The sequence below is a fragment of the Osmerus mordax genome, chromosome 15, assembly GCF_038355195.1.
Source record: "Osmerus mordax isolate fOsmMor3 chromosome 15, fOsmMor3.pri, whole genome shotgun sequence".
Classification (NCBI taxonomy): domain Eukaryota; kingdom Metazoa; phylum Chordata; class Actinopteri; order Osmeriformes; family Osmeridae; genus Osmerus; species Osmerus mordax.
In genome coordinates, this window is record NC_090064.1 from 7166789 (window position 1) to 7186349 (window position 19561).

At 49.1% G+C, this 19561-nt stretch overlaps 2 protein-coding genes across 7 annotated transcripts in view; both read right to left on the reverse strand.

Moving 5' to 3' along the window:
- LOC136958057 (retinal-specific phospholipid-transporting ATPase ABCA4-like) overlaps positions 1 to 3553 on the reverse strand; it is a 30658-nt gene extending 27105 nt beyond the window's left edge. The window contains 5 exon segments of the mRNA XM_067252285.1: positions 1231 to 1358; positions 2392 to 2531; positions 2940 to 3081; positions 3233 to 3326; positions 3488 to 3553. Of these exon segments, the coding sequence (XP_067108386.1) occupies positions 1231 to 1358; positions 2392 to 2531; positions 2940 to 3081; positions 3233 to 3326; positions 3488 to 3553 (570 nt within the window).
- Positions 3554 to 5042: 1489 nt separating this feature from the next.
- The window catches only part of arhgap29a (Rho GTPase activating protein 29a), a 35004-nt gene continuing 20485 nt past the window's right edge, over positions 5043 to 19561 (reverse strand). For all 6 annotated transcript variants that reach the window (XM_067251588.1, XM_067251586.1, XM_067251587.1 and 3 more), the window contains 20 exons: positions 19150 to 19246; positions 18893 to 18965; positions 18635 to 18695; positions 18089 to 18229; positions 17434 to 17498; positions 17210 to 17320; positions 16988 to 17068; positions 16412 to 16570; positions 16015 to 16152; positions 15618 to 15808; positions 14542 to 14705; positions 12900 to 13028; positions 11698 to 11796; positions 11242 to 11405; positions 10419 to 10607; positions 10071 to 10208; positions 9590 to 9822; positions 9042 to 9369; positions 8592 to 8700; positions 5043 to 7216 (listed from right to left, as the gene is read on the reverse strand). In XM_067251588.1, the coding sequence (XP_067107689.1) occupies positions 6243 to 7216; positions 8592 to 8700; positions 9042 to 9369; positions 9590 to 9822; positions 10071 to 10208; positions 10419 to 10607; positions 11242 to 11405; positions 11698 to 11796; positions 12900 to 13028; positions 14542 to 14705; positions 15618 to 15808; positions 16015 to 16152; positions 16412 to 16570; positions 16988 to 17068; positions 17210 to 17320; positions 17434 to 17498; positions 18089 to 18229; positions 18635 to 18695; positions 18893 to 18965; positions 19150 to 19246 (3644 nt within the window). In that variant the 3' untranslated portion in view covers positions 5043 to 6242. The remainder of the gene's footprint in view (positions 7217 to 8591; positions 8701 to 9041; positions 9370 to 9589; positions 9823 to 10070; positions 10209 to 10418; positions 10608 to 11241; positions 11406 to 11697; positions 11797 to 12899; positions 13029 to 14541; positions 14706 to 15617; positions 15809 to 16014; positions 16153 to 16411; positions 16571 to 16987; positions 17069 to 17209; positions 17321 to 17433; positions 17499 to 18088; positions 18230 to 18634; positions 18696 to 18892; positions 18966 to 19149; positions 19247 to 19561) is intronic.

The following is a 19561-nucleotide window of genomic DNA, read 5'->3' on the forward strand; positions in this document are numbered from 1 at the left end:
AAAAGGGCCTTTGTGTGTGCCGGGCATGCATACAGCAGGTAGTCTGCTGAAAGTAAGCGCCGCGCTGGTGAGTGTGTACGTTGACATGCCACAGAGTTATTATGCGTGTGTGTCATCACCATTCACGGCTTTAACACGGCATCCCGTCCTGAGTATTCCAACTGATTAGTCTCTGGAAGTCCTCCAGCCAGTGGATCCCAGAGGCGGGAGGTGTTGGCTGAATGAGCCGGCCCAGAGCGCCAGCCTCTCTGGGTCTTCTTTGGCTATTTCCATCTGAAAGCTGGGCCTGAGGACCATCGGGATACTGATGTCATTGCGATGTGCTGGGCTTTTGTGGGGATGGGTGGTAGGTCGGCGTCGGAGACGGCCTTTCCCGCACCCCCCGGCGAGCGAAGACGCCACCTCGGGATCAGAGCACCGCGAGGCGGGGCGTGACGCTGCGAGGGCTTTGTGAGGACAGAATGCTCACACACAATAAGAGAGCCCAACCCCAAATTGAACTGGGACTGGACCAAGCGTGTGTGTGTGAGAGAGAGCGTGTGCGTGCATGTGTATGTGTGAAAGAAAGGGTGTGTGTGTGCGTGTGCGAGAGCGCGTGTGCGAGGGAGAGTGTGTGTATGTGTGAGTGTGCGTGCGTGCGTGCGCGTGAGAAAGTCTGTGTGTGTTAGCGTGTGTGAGAGAGTGTGCGTGATGCGTGTATGTGTGTGAGAGTGTGTGTGTGAGAGAGAGAGTTCTTTGTGAACTGTATGCAATTGCCAAAGGGCCATTCCTGCCAGTGTGAGGGGGGGTCCAACCCACAGCAGACTAGATTACTAATCCTGACACACTGGAAAACTCTCTCAACAAACCTCATGTGGATCCCTCATACACCGCAAATCTGTCAATCACATCACACTGCAACTTCAAATGATTTCACTATTTCGAACTCTATCTCTATCGACATAAACGGACAGCTCACATCAAGCAATCTGACTCTGGTTCCATAGACTAGGACTATTGTCTATCTCAAATATATTTGAAAAAGTCCAATTGAAGAGTGAGTTCAGATCTATTATTTTCGGTGACCGTTTTTATCCGGCCACGGAATTTGCGTCGGACCAAACATCTCCCCTTAGTTGTGATAGGATAACAATATACCATGGCCTGTTGTGAGCTATTGCTGAAATATATATATACACACACACACACACACACACATATATGCTGTATGTTCATATGGCAGCCTCTCACCTCCTCTGGTCTGATCTGGGCGTTGACCAGCTGGAAGACCACAGACTCAGGGAGCCGTACGTCTCTCAGGAGATAGGACGTTAGAGTCTCATCATCCTTCAGTATGTCCTCCACCTTCACCCCTCGACCTGGAGGGGGACAGTAGACACACACACACACACACACACACACACAGAAACACAACACGTATACCCCCAGTGAGTGAAGAATCACCAAAAACCACAATGATTAAAAGGGTGTGTGTGTGACCGATGTTCTGGAACCCTGAGGGCCACGGCATTCCCACATTCCACTGTGATGGGGGCAGACTACTCCTATGGAGAGATTGTGACCCAGGTTTTTAAGAGCTTTAGGGTCTTATAGTCTCCTGTGGGGATATAAGACTTGAGTATCTATACAATTTTTTCCCTAAGGATATTTAAACAATAAAACAGTATCAGTTGTTTTAGGAGTTTGTTTGAGATATCTGGTTTTAGTTATGAACATACGTATGAATCTTGAATTTTGACAAAGATGTATTGTTTAACATATAAAGGTCATACGGCCATTTTAGAGGGATTCCATGCGAATCAATCACTTACTCAGTGGAATACACTCAGGCGCATACCAATACACACATCAATCATTCAGAAGGATTTTCCAAATCTGGTAGACTTTGAGGTTGCCTATTCTTGGGAGTTGTCAGCATTAGGAATGCTTTCAGGAAGCACACAGGAACAGCGCGATGCCATCAGTTCCCAGGGAGGAACGATAGTACGAGACTCAGGAGCAATTTGCTCTATTTCTGGAGCACGGGCGTTTAGACAGAAACAGACACACGAGTTCCCACCAAACAAACAGAGCTCTGGTGAAAGTAAGCAGCTTACAGTCTCACTACGGATGGCCTCACTTAAGCCCGAGTGTTGTAATCCCATCACCTCACTCACCTGAAAGCACCCAGGAAGACAATTCCTGGGAACCAGGGAGGTGTCGGTCGGGACGGCATGTAAACAAAGCTCACCCAACACAGAGCGCGGAGGTCCTACGCCATCCTGAAGCCTTCTTCAAGACGTTCAGAAGCACTGTTGACGACCAGCCAGCCAGCCACCCTTCCCCTACCCCCCCACAAGGCCCTGGCGTCTGAGGGGGTGTATGTGGGCGTGGGGTCTGTGAGGGACTGACCTGCGACCTGCTCTGGGTTGGTCCTCAGCGTGTCCATGAAGGTGCTCATGGTGGTCAGCTCTCTCCAGAGCCGGCCCAGCTGAAGGAACTCTGGGTCGGACAGCAGAAGCTCCTGGGCGTCGGAGTAGAACCGGGCAAAGCTGAGGGGAGGTCAAACCCACACACGGGACAACGCACACAGACACACACGGGACAACACACACAGACACACACGGGACAACGCACACAGACACACAAACGGGACAACACACACAGACACACAAACGGGACAACACACACACAGAGAGGGGACAGCAAACACACATGGAAACACACACATGGAAGTACGAATACACACGCAAACACACACAAATGGGAGAACAAACACACACACACACACAAACGTGAACAAACACACACACACACAACAAGTATTTTCATTATGTGTCTGTGTGATTTATGTACTTAATAAATAAAAAAGGAAACTCTCATAGAAAAATAACGGGGGGCACAGAATTCCATTCCCCCCCCCCCCACCGGAGCCGACCCTGTGTCCTCGGCATGCTCACATGGAGTTGTTGTAGTTGGAGACCAGGCCAGGCGACTCTCCGCGGGTGGAGTACTGGAAACACGGGTTGTTGGCATTGCAGACGATGCCCTGGATCCAAGGCAGGACTCCAGCGGAGGGCATGGCCTTGTTGGGAAAGTGACCTGTTCCAACAGAGCGGAGCAACACAGCACGGGCATGAGGAAACACCGGCACTTAGGCAGCAAAGATAGTTCAAAATGATGCCAACTATTGAAATATTTGGTGAATTAGCGAGCTCCTAAATGTTGTTGATGTGGAAACGGTAGTTCTTACATTCGTGTTGGCGGTAAAGAGGGTTAGCTCTTCGGAGCCACACCAGGCCAATGAACAGAAACACAGGCCACATGATCTCCATGAAGAACCGGACCTGAGAGAATGACCAAAAAAAAACGTTTGGTCAGAGGGTACCAACCCCCCTCCCCCCCCACACACACACACACATATACACACACACTTTGCTGCCCCTGCCTGTGAATATTTCCAAACTTCATCAATCTCATCACAGGAGTGAGGGGAATCTTTGTTTACCTTTTGCCTCTTGCGTTGGGTCCAGTTCTTCCACAGTAACAGTCGGATCTGACTGACTGTCCTCATGGCTCCTCCACTGACCCCCCAGGGGGCGTCCAACAGGACTCAGGCCTGAACACAATCCCCCCCAAAACCACGTCAGAGTACCACACAACCAAACGACCTCAACCATACAACCTATTCACAACAACCCTATTGCGATCATAAGCACAGCCCAGGAAAACTCAACCAACGATTTTTGCTAATTGGATTGGGAACGTCTGGAACTTTTCCCTTTCCCGTCTTTAAATTCAGATGTAGTTTTCTTTTCTTCTTCTATGCAGTAGGAGAGACGTTGCCCGTAAACATTCCCAGTGTCCCTTGATGCTGACTGAACCAACCAAGTGCAGCAGCAACAGAGAGGAGGGGTGTAGCGAGAGTATGGGCCGATGAAGGCCTTTTCTAGGTCATGCCAATCAATTTCAACAATGGGATTCTCAACTCCCAAGTGCGGCTGAATGATGGGTCCGACCCACCGACAAAGAAGAGCGCAAACATAAACCACTAACCACAGTAGAAGTTGTTTCAATCATATTTCCGTGCATCATACTTGAAAAACTATTCATAGACAACAATTGATTGTTTACATTGTTAGGTCAGCCAACACAAATATTGAGTTGTGACAGGCACCATGTCTTGTTATGATGAAATGATTATTTATGGAGAATTTCAGACATATTTATTGTTTCTTCTGTTAAAAAAAAGTCCAATAAATGCACCCTTGTAAAAGCAAAGGACATTAGCTCCACAAGGACTCAACACATTCAAAGCTTGAGCAAAACCGTACATTGCGAAACAACTTGTTTTGCATCCAGCACACTCACCAATACTGAAGGCTGTAAGATTGATCTTTAACACTTGAACAATGCCGAATGCAAGTCTTGACAGTCTTATTCTGCTAACATCATGTCCTCACAGTTTACTTTAATGTGATTGCTTTCTCCTGTCTATAAAAACACTACAACACTGGCATTATGCAACACTATGCAGGCACTAAAAGTCCCCCTCCAGTCGAGGTTACAGCCAAACACATCAGAGAGCCTCAAGATAGTCAATCATATCACATACCTCAGAAGAACAATCTAATCGTTGAGTGACATCTAAAGTAAAACACGTAGCCGTTTACAATCTCCTGTGTGCTCCATGTTAGCTTACGCAGTGAGTTCCCTAGACCTTGCGAATAGTTAAGCAGATTGATATAATCTTCTTTCTGCATGCCCACAGCTTGCTAACTCCACTCATCCATTCGCTGAAGAGACCGACATGACCTAACAAACAACAGACCACTAATACCAGACTCCATTTTCATAGGTTAATCTTGGGTCTCATTAGGTCTAGATATTCACTTAGAAATGACGAATAGGACAAACAACACTTTTATATCATTTAGGATGCCCTACTTGTGGACATAATAGCATGTACAGAGTGTAACAGCTAAATGGACCTAAAATAGCTTCTGCATTTATCATATCATCACACTAATATAACTGTATAACATTAATGCCAGTCAAAAATATATATTTGGAAGATGTAAGCTTTATTTTAATAAGTTACAAAAAGGCGTATGTTCCGATGTACCTGTTTGTACACAATTACAAAAGTAATTTAATACACAGAAACATTCGTTCACCATTCATAAAATACAGACAGAAATACAATTTACAAGAATGATGCACCTACAATGACTTGGGTTGGCCATTGGGGAAAGGCATTTGTATCCCTGTTCACCGCTGAATAACGTAGGCTTCCTCTTAAACAGCTTTGGCCGAGTTTAGCTTTGTATACGTACGTATGTGCTTTTTAAACCTTGGTGACATCCTTCTACAAGGCAATACATGGGCACTGGAAGCTTCTTACAGTTTGTATACAAAAAACTAAAGCAGAATTATTTTTTCTTTCAACAAGGTGTTACTCTGTAACATATTTCAATGTATTTACATGCAGACACCATGTACATTACTTACGTGTCAATCGAGTGAGTGATGAGGCCATTTTAACATGATGCAACATGTTTTAGGTTGTGGAACACTTTATACATGCCTAACATAACACTGCAGTCTGAGTAACAACAGATAATTCAGAGACAAAAAAAGGTGTAAGATTAATTTAAGGTAAATAAGTGCATCAAACTGAATTGGATACGGTAACAGGTTATTCCCATTTTTGGCATAAAACATATGAATGCAGAATGTAAATGTAATGTAAGTTGAATTATGGTAAAATAATGTTTTTGTAAAATGTAATTGCACAGTTTAAAAGATAAAACAGACTATGTTCTTTCATCAATGTGTATTGAGCAGGATGGTAAAGAAACTGTGAGTGTGATTTCAACTTATTTAGAATTTGACCAATTACACACAGCTTTGTTTTGGTAAAATTACTTAGTTTTTCCTTTCTTATTTATATTTTAACAACTTTTAATCAGAATTCATGTGAAGTAACTTAAAAACAACATCATAAGTGCATCCTGTCTTCATTGTAAATCTGTTACTCACAGCCCCAAACAAAAGCCTGACAGATATCAAGAAATATATATTAATATATAACACTTCCATGGGTACATTTTTCACAGTTCATGAAATTCTTGGTGTTTTTTCGTCTTCAATATGGCACATATTATATCCATCAGACCTCCTCGTCCAAACGTTTATTGAACCTTGAACTTTGACCCTTGAACCGTGAAGTGAGGGAGGAGTACCTCAGAGGGTGAGGGAGGCTATACGAAGTGAGCCTCCCTGTGTTCAAACTCCTGCAGCCGTCTGGGCCGTAGTCTCTGGTACAGAGGCTTAGCGTCGCCGTGACTCAATTCCTCGGGGCTGGAGCGAGGGGACTGGAGGCCGGACGAGGCCGCCCCGGCCTCCTCACACGGCTCATCCACAGACACCTCGATCTCAACCCCCAGCTCTTCCTCCTCCTCCTCCTCTTCTTCCTCCTCCTCCTCCTCAGCGCTGTTAGCTGTCGCCGCCGCACTCATCTTCGACCCCGCGTCTGCAAAAGCCTTGGCCTTGCTGCCCGACGGAGGCTTGTAGAACGTTCCGGGGGGGGGCTGGAGAGTTCTGGGGGGCCTCGACGAGGTGGACACGGGGATGTACTCGCACACATTCTCCTCTCGCCTCAAAGTCCTGCCTGCCCTCACCGCGATGGTGTACGGTCTGTTGGGGTAGGCGGCGACGGCGACGGGATTCAAACTGCATCTCCCGAGAGAACAGGCAGACGCGGACGACGTCACAGACACGGACAGACAGCCGGCGGCGGCGTCCACGTGGCCCTCCTCCTCGCTCGGCAAGCTCGCCACCATCCGGGCCGTCCTGGGGGTGACGTCGTAACGCTTGTACTGCTTGTCCCACGTCCTCCGCAGGGTCTGGGTGTCGATGAACGTGCTGCGGTAGTGACTGCTCACTCGGGTCCGGGGCCTGTCGTCCTCCGAGGCCTCCTCGCCGGCCCCCGGCCCGGGGCCATCCGGTTGGGCGCCGTCCGTCTCCACGCCGTTCGGGGTGTTCCTCTGTTCCACGCCGCGCAGCGTGGCCGGGGGGCGCTCCGCGGGCAGGCTCACGGGCCGGGACGACAGCTTGGAGCGAGGGGCGCGGAGCTGTACCCGGGAATTGGGACCTGGCCGGCTTCTCTCCCCCGGCCTCGGAGCCTCGGGGACATTCGAGGATTGGAAGCCGTTGACGTCCTCCGAACCCCCCGCTGGGAAGAGAGAGAGACGGACGTTTATTTCTGATGTCTATCACAGCACATGCTGATGCAATAACACAATGCATTGCAGAATTGCCTGTCAATACAAAGGCTTCTGAGTGTTAACTATGGGTCCAAATTAAAAAAAAAATTGCACTGTAGTGTGTAAATGAGATTGTGTTGCTACGCTGAAGTTGAGATATTGTTACTGTTACACTCTTGACTGAGATGTTATTTTGCATTGTGCCTGGGAAAATATAGACTATTCCTTGAGTCTAACCCCTGAAATACTGTTAGAACTATGACCTTCTGATCCATGATCTTCTGCCGTACGTTCTATATCACATATATATATATATTTTTTTTTAATACATAACCTATTGTTGTACTATACTGTACAACAATAGCTACATATATATATATATATTTTATTTTTATTTATTTTTATACATAAGCTATTGTTGTACTATACTGTAGTATTGTTGTAGCGTAATGTAGTATTGTTGTAGCGTAATGTAGTATTGTTGTCGCGTACTGTAGTATTGTTGTAGTGTAATGTAGTATTGTTGTAGCGTAATGTAGTATTGTTGTAGCGTAATGTAGTATTGTTGTAGTGTAATGTAGTATTGTTGTAGTGTACTGTAGTATTGTTGTAGTGTACTGTAGTATTGTTGTAGCGTAATGTAGTATTGTTGTAGCGTACTGTAGTATTGTTGTAGCGTACTGTAGTATTGTTGTAGCGTAATGTAGTATTGTTGTAGCGTAATGTAGTATTGTTGTAGTGTACTGTAGTATTGTTGTAGTGTAATGTAGTATTGTTGTAGTGTACTGTAGTATTGTTGTAGTGTACTGTAGTATTGTACTGTAGTATTGTTGTAGCGTAATGTAGTATTGTTGTAGCGTAATGTAGTATTGTTGTAGTGTAATGTAGTATTGTTGTAGTGTACTGTAGTATTGTTGTAGTGTAATGTAGTATTGTTGTAGTGTACTGTAGTACTGTTGTAGTGTAATGTAGTACTGTTGTAGCGTAATGTAGTATTGTTGTAGTGTAATGTAGTATTGTTGTAGCGTAATGTAGTACTGTTGTAGCGTAATGTAGTATTGTTGTAGTGTAATGTAGTATTGTTGTAGTGTAATGTAGTACTGTTGTAGCGTAATGTAGTATTGTTGTAGTGTAATGTAGTATTGTTGTAGCGTAATGTAGTATTGTTGTAGCGTAATGTAGTATTGTTGTAGTGTAATGTAGTATTGTTGTAGTGTAATGTAGTATTGTTGTAGCGTAATGTAGTATTGTTGTAGTGTAATGTAGTATTGTTGTAGCGTAATGTAGTATTGTTGTAGTGTAATGTAGTATTGTTGTAGTGTAATGTAGTATTGTTGTACTGACCAGGCTGAAAGTCCATCTCCTCAGCCATGGGCTGCACCTCCCTGGCCTCTTCCAGCAAACGGCAGGATGGGATTATGGAGGAATGCCTTTTATACACTTTGGAGCTCTGCTGTAATACAGAGACAGTGACAGGAAACAGAACCCAGAACAGGAAACAGGAAGGAGAGAAGAGAGAATGTTTTTACAGTAGACACAGTGCCAGTGGTGATATGGATGGTGAAGTTATTTGAAGAACACTATGTGTTGAATCTTTCCTCTTTATTGAGCATAGATTTCCTGGATTTCCAGAATACACAGTTAGTTATGAACTATATGTTCTCAGATTTACTTCCGTTTCTTATTTTGTGAAAAGTTGGGAGCACATTTTGGTCAACTTTCTTAATGAAAAGACTTGTGTGGGCTTTCTTTTTGCACTTCTAAAAGTACAAAACAAAATATTTTTCCCCTCACCTCTTTGATGTCTCCCAGAGACTTGGAGTGCCTGTTCAACTGCATCTCCTTCTCCTGGGCGGTGAGGCGATGGGGGAGGCCGGGGGGCGGGCCGGAGGGGGCGCCCTCGGCGGTGGGCGAGGTGGCAGGCAGGGGGCTGAAGGGTGAGTCGAAGACCACGTGCTGGTGTCGTATGAGCAGCTCCACGATCAGGGCCTGGTAGGGGTAGTCCACCAGGGAGGAGAGGGACACCTCGGCGTCCGTCTGCCGGGGCTTGATCAGCGTGGGCCCGAAGATGATCCCCAGGTTACTGGCGGTCATCTTGTTCTCCTCCGCCTGCTCCGTCACCCTGGGGGATGAGGGGACACAAACAAGATGGACGCCAGAGGTTTAGACAAGCGTCTGGGTTTAGACGCTCCGAGAATTGATGGTCTAGTTTGGTGTTTGGGTTCATTCAGATCGATCTTCTCAAGCCGAAAGCAGGGCTTTCTGTTTGACACTGTCAGAGGGTGTGTGTGTGTGTGTGTGTGTGTGTATGTGTGTGTGTGTGTGTTCCCTGCTCATCCTACCGGTGCAGGTGCTGAATGAGGAACTGCAGGGTCTTGTACTGGGCCGGCGGGAGCTGCCTCAGGAGGTCTCGGATCTTGAACAGCACCCGGCTGAGCTCTACGCTGACCTGCTGGGTCTCGGAGGCGGGGCCAGCCCGCAGGGTCTCCACCTCCTCCACGATGGCGCTTTGGCTCTCCTTAGCCAATCCGATGAAGTCATTGTAGTAGCGGAACAGGATGAGGGGCTCTGGGAGCTGGGCAGGGAGAGAAATAAACAAGGAAGTTAATTATAAACTCAGGAGGCTGAAATATGAGGACAAACACACGGAGGGGATGAGATTAGAAGCGAGGAGATAAGCATCCAGGCATTTTTGTTGACAGTAAAAGGAGGAGGTTTGAAAAGGGAGATTGGCCGGGCGGCGTGGGGGGGGCGGCGACTCTGCAACAGCCGAACTCAGTTGACTTTATCTGGAGTTAATGTACGAGGCAGCGGCGAACTCACCTGGCGCAGGTAGAGCTTGAGCACGTTGCTGATGTCGTGCGGGTAGAGATCAGACAGCTCCACCAGGTCTTTCCCGTTCTCGAACGCCTGGCAGAGCTTCTCCACCCGAGACTTGGCTCCGTTGACGCGGTAGATCCCCTACGGGGGGGGAGACAAACCAGAAGACACTGTCCCTTTAGATTCCAACAGAACACTCCAGTACAGTTTGAGGAACACATTCCACATCCAGACACCCGGCGAGTTTCCCACGGGTTTCAAAAACGGGAGGGGGGGGGGGGGGGGGGGGGGGTAAGATTCAAGAGCAGGAGCCTGGAGCAGGAGCAGGGCCGGATGTTTTAACGGCGTTACCTTGATGTTCAGAGCCCGGTGCTCGATCTCAGACGTGCACTTCCTGATGATGAAGGGGATGCCGTCGGGGTGGCTCCGGGCCGCCTGGGTGAAGTCCACGCCGAACAGGTGCAGGCGACCCTGAAGCTTCTTATGACCGCACTGGATGGCCAGCAGCTCCAGACACTTCTTATGACAGGCCAAGTAACACTAGGGACACAGTCACAGAAACAAATGCGACAAGTCAGGCGATACGCGGTCAAGTCACATGAGGAGAAAAAAAAAACACACAAAAAAAGAAAACACCGTCAATGTAATTTAGTCGGTCAACTTCACTCAGGTAGCGTCCAGTTCAGCCACGTTGGACTGTGTGACGCAAACGATCCCGTCGCCAAACCCAGTAACCCTGTAGGACCAACCCGTTCTTTGTCCTTCTGAATGTATCCAAACATTATCTTAGGGTTTTTATAAATATTGAATGGAACTCGATCTAAAATAAGCAGAGTGGAGAGAACATCCAGGAGAGGGGGAGTGGGGCCAGCTGAAGGCCTCTGGTTTCCATTGCACTGAGGGAGGATCAGACACATGACTGATGTCTGAGTTTGGATCTGTTCATGGAACTCTGGAGTGCTTCCCCCCCCCCCCCCCTCGCTTACACCACCCGTCTTACGTATTTTAACATGGTTGCCAACCCAACCCCTCCATGTGGAGGGCCGATGGCTTTCAGTTTGAGTCCAGTTTGATCCCAGGCACAAGGAACAGAGTGATTGAGCCTCCCGAGTGTCCGAAACATTGGTTACCAGGATCCAGAAGACCAGAGAAGAAGAAGAAGAAACCAACCAACCTCCTCACACTCGGCCCCCTGGAACACCACCAGGCTGTCACACTCCCGGCACTTGGACGGAGCTCTCAGCTTCCTCAGCCGGTGTGTCTGGGCGGCCTTGGACATCAGAGTGTTCCTGAAGGGGCCTGGAGAACTGGCCGTCTCCATGACCATCTCACTCAGACCTGGAGGGGGGAGAGACGGGGGGGGGGGGGGGGGGGGAGAAGAGAGGGTGGATCAGGGTCAGTTTAATCCCACACTGCCAGTTGGTTTCATTCCAGCCGCTTTGTCTTATTTTATTTTACGCGTGACAGCTCTTCTGTTGTAGCTTCCCTTCTCCAACATCCCAGAACCCCTCGCGACACCAACGCACGACCTCGACGACCCCGCCGTCGGACACGGGAACGAGAGACAAACCGTCTCCCTCCGGGGGGCCCCCAGGACGAGTTCCCATCCCCCCTCCCCCCTCAGACTCACCGTTATCTGACGGCGACGGGGGCTCTCTCTCGTCCAGGTCGTCCGCCGACGACATGGTGCCTGTGGAGGGGGTTCTGGGTAATCTCCTCTTGAAGTCACCTGTGCAGGTAAAGAGGACATGCCAGTGAGTTCTCATGGCCGGGGCGGCTTCTCTCTATACTAAACCCTGGACTGTTAAAAAAAAAAAAAAACTTTCGCTTATAAATGTGCCACGGCGGGGCGGGGCTCATTTTAGGTGAAAGGTCAAGGAGCCAATTGGAGACCACCATAAAGGCATCATGGGTGATTCACACTTCCATTCAGTGATCAAGCCCATTGTTAATCCTCCGTATTGTTCCCATAAAGGTCTGCGTGAGAGGCCCATCTCAGACAGCTACTGAGAACGTTCTGGAAAACATCTCCCGGGCATGTGGAAAATGCAGTTAAAGGGAGGAAAGGAACAGAGGGAAGAGAGGAGGAGGGGAAGAAGTGTCTAGATAAGCATTTCAAGCAGCTCCACCGTCCACCATCTCATTCGAAGCTTGCCCTGCTGCAGTGTCTCCTGCTTGAAAGCTGAAACATCGACGACCTCTACAGATATCGGGGGAATCCCGGCCAAAGACGAACCAAACAAAAGAAAAAAAAGGAAAACCTTCCTTCCGACGGCTCAGTTAAGCAATGAGACGCGTTCCAGACCAATAACAATCTCAGACAGCAGGCTGACTGTACCGTCTGCGGTCTGACAGGGCGGCTGTTATGCCTATGACATAAGGGCGGTCTGTCTTGTTTTCCCTCTCCAGGTGTAGAGAGACGTGACAGCCGGGGCATGTTGGAGGGCGGGCAGCAGGTGTGGCCGGTTGTTATTGCGCATGCCAGTCATCAGGTGCAGGAAAGGTTATGAAGGGACAGATAGCAGGTTAGCGAGTACAAACAAGAGGACTGCCAGAAACTACAGACCTTCGGAAGGAGATACACCATGTTCTTTGTTTGAAATACCGTGGTAGGAGATGCTGTGAATACTGCGTATATTTCTTTTTTTTATACATTTATTTATTTTATTGGGGCTGCTGTGACGTTTGAATTTTGTCGTCAGGGGTGAATAAAGTTTGATCTAATCTAAAATACGAGCAACCGGAAGTGGGATAACAGGGACAGGAAATGGAGAACAGGAATGAGGAAGTGGTGGGACAACAGCATGATTGGGCAGGTCCAGTGGGTCTTACCAGGACTGGCGGTGGGGGAGTCCATGGAGCGGGACTCGCTGCTGCCCCCGGCGCTCTCGGAGTCACTGCACATGCCCCCACCCTGACTACCCGTGGCCCAGGCTCGAAACGGGCCTTGGATCCTCAGAGCTGGAACAAGATTCACAATCACATTAGACTTTGAGTTTACCAGTACATTTAAATGTAGTCATTTAATATAAATGTAATAATTTATATTACATATCCAAAGCAATGTACAAGTAGCAGTTATAATAGATGCATCAGATCATCAAGCCAGAACAGGCCCGTTTCTACAAAGGGAGGTGCTGAGTAACAGGCTGTCTTTTACCAGACTCAGCGACAACTACGATATTCTACAACCACAACAAGACACTTCACCATGTCCAGCTCTCCTTCCCATCTCTGCTTCACCACCTACATCTCCTCAGAAAGAATATCCTATTAACATGTCAACGAATATGTACTTCGTCATGGTGACACTTGAATGCTAATATTGCGTCCAGGCGTGACATATCCAGTGTGTTTACATTAACATGTGATTAAAAAAGACACTTGTGTCGGTTTTCAAATGACGTCTTTGTAAATGTAGTCACGGAAGCTTGACCGTCTTACAGTGTGAGCTGTGGCTGAATTAATTCTTGATGTGTTGCCACCCTCAGGATAAAAACCTTTCTGATGGGTGATTTTGGCTGCCGTAGCAACACTTGATCATCAAACACTAAATCATGGACAGAAAGGGGTTGCACCTGAAACCTATCAGGATATTATCATTCAAATGAGGAACCAAACCACAAGTATGATCAAACAGCTGTGTGTGTGTGTGTGTGTGTGTGGTGTGGGTGTGCGGTGTGTGTGCGTGTGTGTTCCGTAAATAACAGTCACAGGAGGACAACTGTAATCTCCAACCATTTATATCCACAAGGCTGAGCCTGCATGGATACACAAACACACACATACACACTTCTGTGTATTCATACATGGTACACACAATTTCCATTGGGATCCCAAGCAAACGACACAGTGCAGGTACGCTAACATCCACAAACACACACACACACTCCTTCTCTCACACACACACACTCCTTCTCTCACACACACACACTCCTTCTCTCACACACACACTCCTTCTCTCACACACACACACTCCTTCTCTCACACACACACTCCTCTCACACACACACACTCCTTCTCTCACACACACACTCCTCTCACACACACACACTCCTTCTCTCACACACACACTCCTCTCACACACTCCCAATCAACCTGCAGACCTGAACATACTTGTCACCAATCATCCCGCTCAATTGTGTTGCCAATTTCTACTGAAATCAGATCCAGTTTAATGTGTGTGGCCCTTCTTACAAGCTCTGTCACAGAGGGGTTCACATCATACTCTTTGAACTGCATTTAACGACAGTGGTCGGAAACAGGGCCTGAAGCATCGTTACCAGGAAACAAGCCCCAGACACCACTGAAGCAGTGAGCTGATGCCAACAGCGTCAGAAGTGCTTAGTGTTGACCCAGTGGCGACCAGACCAGACCTGTACTGTTGGAGGGCTTGAGTGGTGACGTCTGAAACACGCTCCTTCCGTGTGTCTGGGGCGTCAGTGATGCACCTCCAGTGCGTGCGTGTGCCTACCCTGGATGTCCGTGCTGCTGTTGGAGCGGCGCTCCGCTATCTTGGCCGGCCGCGTGTGGGCGGGGCTCTCTCCGGCGCCCGGGAAGTCCGACGGCAGCGAGGCCTGCGATAGGTTCCCGTGGGACGAGTGGCTGCCGCTCAGCGACCTCTTGGTGAAAAGCATCCTGGGGGAAACGCAAAAGGGAGGTGAAACTCTCTCCGGTGGATCTGGAGGAAAGTATGATCCAACACTGGCCTGTCTGAAACTTGGATTAAAACGCGGAATGTCCTCGATCTCTAAGGGTAATATTCACTCAACACCGTTCTCATATTCCTAAAGACATAACACCGGCATGATCAGATCCGGACTATAAACAGTGTAACTAGGCTATAGGTGGCCCTGGCTGGTCCACTCCCACGCCACTGGCTATGGTCTCAGGATGACTTGGATCTCTAAATTTAACCCTGTGACGCGCGTGTGGTGTGTGAGAGGTGTTGATGTTCAGCTTCCCATCTGCACTTCCCCAGCTCTGATCAGACGAGGGCAGAGCGGGGAGGAGATGTAAACAAAGCCAGAACAAAGCTGTCCTCTCCACCTGCCGGCTGTGTCTCTCTGTGGGCACTTCCAGACCCAACCCAACCTGAACCACACTGGTCAGCACACACGGAGCTTTTCCACCGGACTAAGACATAACTGTTGGGATGGGTTTAGCTCAGTGGTAGAGCATTTGACTTCAAGATCAAAGGTGTCGGGTAAATTCATATATCGCAAGTGTTCCTAAGTATAACATGTAGTTCGATAGTTGTGTTGATCCAGAGCACAGAAGCTTAAAACCGAGTTATCCTTCCTTCCCCACTCCTCCCTCCCCCTCCCCCACACTCTGACTAGTCACTTCCTCAGGAAGACATGTGGCCTGCACTCAATTGTGTTACGCTTTCTAACACAATCTCTTTCTTTTTCACAATCTTTTTCTCTGCAACCCCCCCCCCCCCCACTCCCCCCCCACCCCCCACGCACACAAACAGCTGCATTGGCCGCTACCCTCTCTTTCTCCCAGTCGCTCGCGACCCCCCTGGAACCCCCCCTTTCCCCTCACCCCGTGTTCTGAGTGACGGTGGCGTCGAAGGAGAGGGACTCCGCCCTGGCCTTGTCGGCCGGCAGGCTCCTGACGAAGTCCACGTAGCGCTGCCCCGGCTCGTACAGCTTGGCGCTCTCGCACAGGACCTGGTGGTTGACGGGGAGGGAAACGGCCTGGGACTGCTGCAGCTGGAACCAGTTGACCGTCACCTGCACACCACACACACACACGCGATGACATGGTCACATCTGAACGTTTCGCGGTTCCGTTCGTTCGGCCGACGCTAAATAAGGGGAGATTTTCGCGTCTGTGTCCGATCCCACGGAGAGACGGTAGACACACGCGAATACCTCACGGACGCAGCTGAAATCGGAAAAGCAGGTGGGAGAGGGGACGCCGGGTTTGGGGGGCGTACCGCTTTGAGAGTCAGGTCGCACTGGAAGACCATCTCTCTGAGCTGGGTGAGGACGTCTCTCTTGGTGGTGGCCAGCTCCACCCTCCTGACCGCCACGTCGGTCTGGCAGGCCTCGCAGTGCTGCTGGGCCTCCTCTGCCTACCACACGGGGGGGGGGGGGGGGGGGGTTACAGGGGCTCACGTCAGCTCAGCATTCGAACAAGAACAACTCGAGGGGCCTCCTTTAGGATCGGGAGGGCTCCCGTTCGAATTGAGGAGCCTTAGTGATCTAGGAAATTCCGGGAGGATCTAGAAGCGTTTTATTTTTGAGGATTTAGGGGCTTCCTCGATAAGCTAGGGCCCTCCTTGAAACCTTTCTAGGGGCCACCGGGGGGGAAGGGGGGGAGGTGTGCGGTACCTTCAGCAGGGCCTCCTCCTCCAGCCGGCGTCTCTTGTCCAGCTGTTTGGCAGGCTGCTCCTCCTCCGCCCTGCTGGTGGACAGCCTGGCCTTGTCATGCTCCTCCTGCCTCTGCACCTGCAGCGCCCGCGCCTTCCTCAGGGCGCTGTCCGCCTCATGCTGAACACACACACCCCACGTCGGAAACACACCCACACACACGCCGGAGACACATCCACAAACACGACCATACATACACATACATACATACATGCACACAGACATACATATACCCACACACACACACACACAGAGAAGTTACAACACTTTAGTGCTGATTCAGCGCTACTGGTTTGCTCTCCTTCTATTTCTGTCATTCCTGTAACCACCCAGTCGGAGATGCAGTAGAGGAACCACACACACACACACACACACTGACAGCACACTGACTGACCTCGCTGTTCCTGTTCACAACACCTCGTCAACTACATATACTAGAATCCATGCCCTCAAGGTCCTAGTGCCCGAGAGTTCCCAGTCCCAGTCATACAGGCAGCAGCTCTGGTGTGTGTCAGAGGGCACATCATGTCCACCCACCATCTTCTTCTGCTCTCTCTGCCAGCGCTCCTTCACCTCCTTCCTCAGCTTGTCCAGATCGCTCTTACGACTGAGAAGAGGCTGGGGAACACACACACACACACACACACACACGTACACAGACACATTCCAGTGAGTCAACAAGCAGACACCTCATCATTTGATTCAGATGGTGTTCCCTGAAGACCGGAAGAGTGTGTGTGTGTGTGTGGGAAGACGTACCTGCATGAACTTGTTAGCCTGCAGTGCCGCGGCTGTGTGAAGCAGGAGTTGGCTGTACTCAATGTCGTTCTTGAACGCCGACATGTAGATCTTGCGAAATGGCATGAATTCCTGTTTAGTGACACAAAAACGAATGAATTCTCGATTTAACGCGGATAAACAGTCTCCCACGTTCTGTATGAAAGTACTGCACAAGGACACAATGAAAACGGATGTTCAGTCACCTGTTGACTAGCCAGCGTCTTTGCCGATTCGGCCATTTTGGCGTAGCTCTTCGCACACTCGACATCTGCAAACACACACACACACTAGTCACAGAACGTTCCCCGGGCAAAGAATGAAAGGAATAAAAATCCAAGTCTTATCCAAACAAGATACGTTGCTGAGTTATGTCACACCAAACCCCTAAAGGTTGACCCGTCACTGTATGTGTGCTTACAGAGTGATTAAGTACACGACCCCAAACTATTCTGTAACTTATTACAGCATACTTGTCACTTGACAGTAGATCGATCATGGAATGACAGCACACTGCTATGAGCCAACTCTGGGTCTGACAGTATGTCCTTTTCAGGAGCCTCATGTAACCTAACACACACTTCTAACTGTGTGTGAGGCTCCTATTCTAACTTAATCCTGATCACTCAACCTATCCAGTGCCACCTGTCAGTCCCAATGACGAGTGCTAATGCTAATGTAAACACAGTCAACCTGCCGCAAACGCAGTCCATTTCAAAGCGTCACTAACACCAGGAGTGCGTTCTTATGACAGTTGACCTGCATACGCACTCGACGGGCCAAACGAACTCTCCTTTCGGGGGATTTCCAATCCAAACACAAGATCCTCACACTAAGGTGTCCAGTTTTCGGGTGACTCACCGGCGGCGATCCTCCGTTCGGCCCAGGCGAGCAGCTCCTTGCTGTATTTGGACCAGGCCTTGGCGTACAGCAGCGCCGCCTCCACGCCGCCCTCGCTGCCCTGCAGCGCCCCGTCCACCTCCTCCGCCCGCGCCGGGGGACCTGTGACCACCACGGAGATGCCGCACGGGACGTCGAAGAAGAAGGGTGTGAGCGTGGTCCCAGACCGCCCGCGCCTCAGCGAAGCCGACATAAGTGTGTGTGTGTGTGTGTGTGTGGTTTACGGGTGCTTGTGACTGAGAGAGTGCCACGTAGTAAAGCTTCTTCCCGACCTTGGCAACGGACGGGCTGTAATAGCCTTAGAGCTGAGTGGTTGTGACAGGGATTGGCTGTATTAATGTGCATTAATATGTATTCATCTTACTGAGCCCGATAGGTCGTAGTGACTTTGGTGGGCAGAGAAAACCACACGGCAGCACCAGCAGGAATCCTTGTCCAGTCCCGTTGTCTAAAATGAGATGTTCTACGCGAGCGACAGGATGTCCTGTTGCGGGACACAAATCTCACCTGGAGGGTCGTCCCTTTCCAGGCTGGATCCTCCGCATTCGACCGACAGGTTCTCTGACGACTGAGGAGACAGAATCGAGAGGCCCGTCATGAGGAACAACACACAAGTCTGTTTCAGGACAAACGGGATTGAATTTGTGCATTCAAAACCACTTTTGCTAAAAGGCTAGGGGTTTCCAAAGCAGGCGCTGTATATGTACACACGGTTAGGTGGAGGTTGTGTAGGTAGGTGTATGTGTGTATCCCTGGTTCTCTCACCCTGCTTCTCCTAGTCAGAGGGAGCCCCAACGATGAGCCATTCTCTACATCGCCCATAAGGAAGTCCGACACTCTGCAAGGGAAACCAATGTAAAACCATCAACGGCAGGTACAGGTCGTTCTTAAGCACTGGTTCAAATGTTGTTGTGATGTTCAGGTTTAGTGGCTAGGCGAGGGCTAATCCAGTAGTGAATAGTAAAACTGAGGGAAAGATCCCTTTATCGTAATATTGCAATAACCCAAGACATTGTACTCACACATTGCCAAATGTGAAAGCTAATGTGTCGATGGAAGAGTAGATCTCCGAGAAAAGCTCCTGTTTGTTGTCCTCGTTCACGTCCTTGAAGTTCACACCTGTCAGGAAAGGAATAGACAATTGTCCTGAAGGGTGAAACTCAAGAACTGTGACATTTTATATCCCTCTAATACTGGATAGGGCATGTACTTAAACCCTTGATCTCTCACACACACATAATACAGACAATTAAGAGGAACATGATCAGGTTCATCCTTTTCTGGTTTCTGAACAGGCATGTGAGAAAGTTGTGGAAGTGTTAGGACACTGAGGCATGTCATGAAGTCATATCAACTCGCCTGTATTACACAAAGAATCCAGTTTCCCAGACGCAGAATAAACACAATTCTAAACAAGACAGAAAAAGAGGCTTT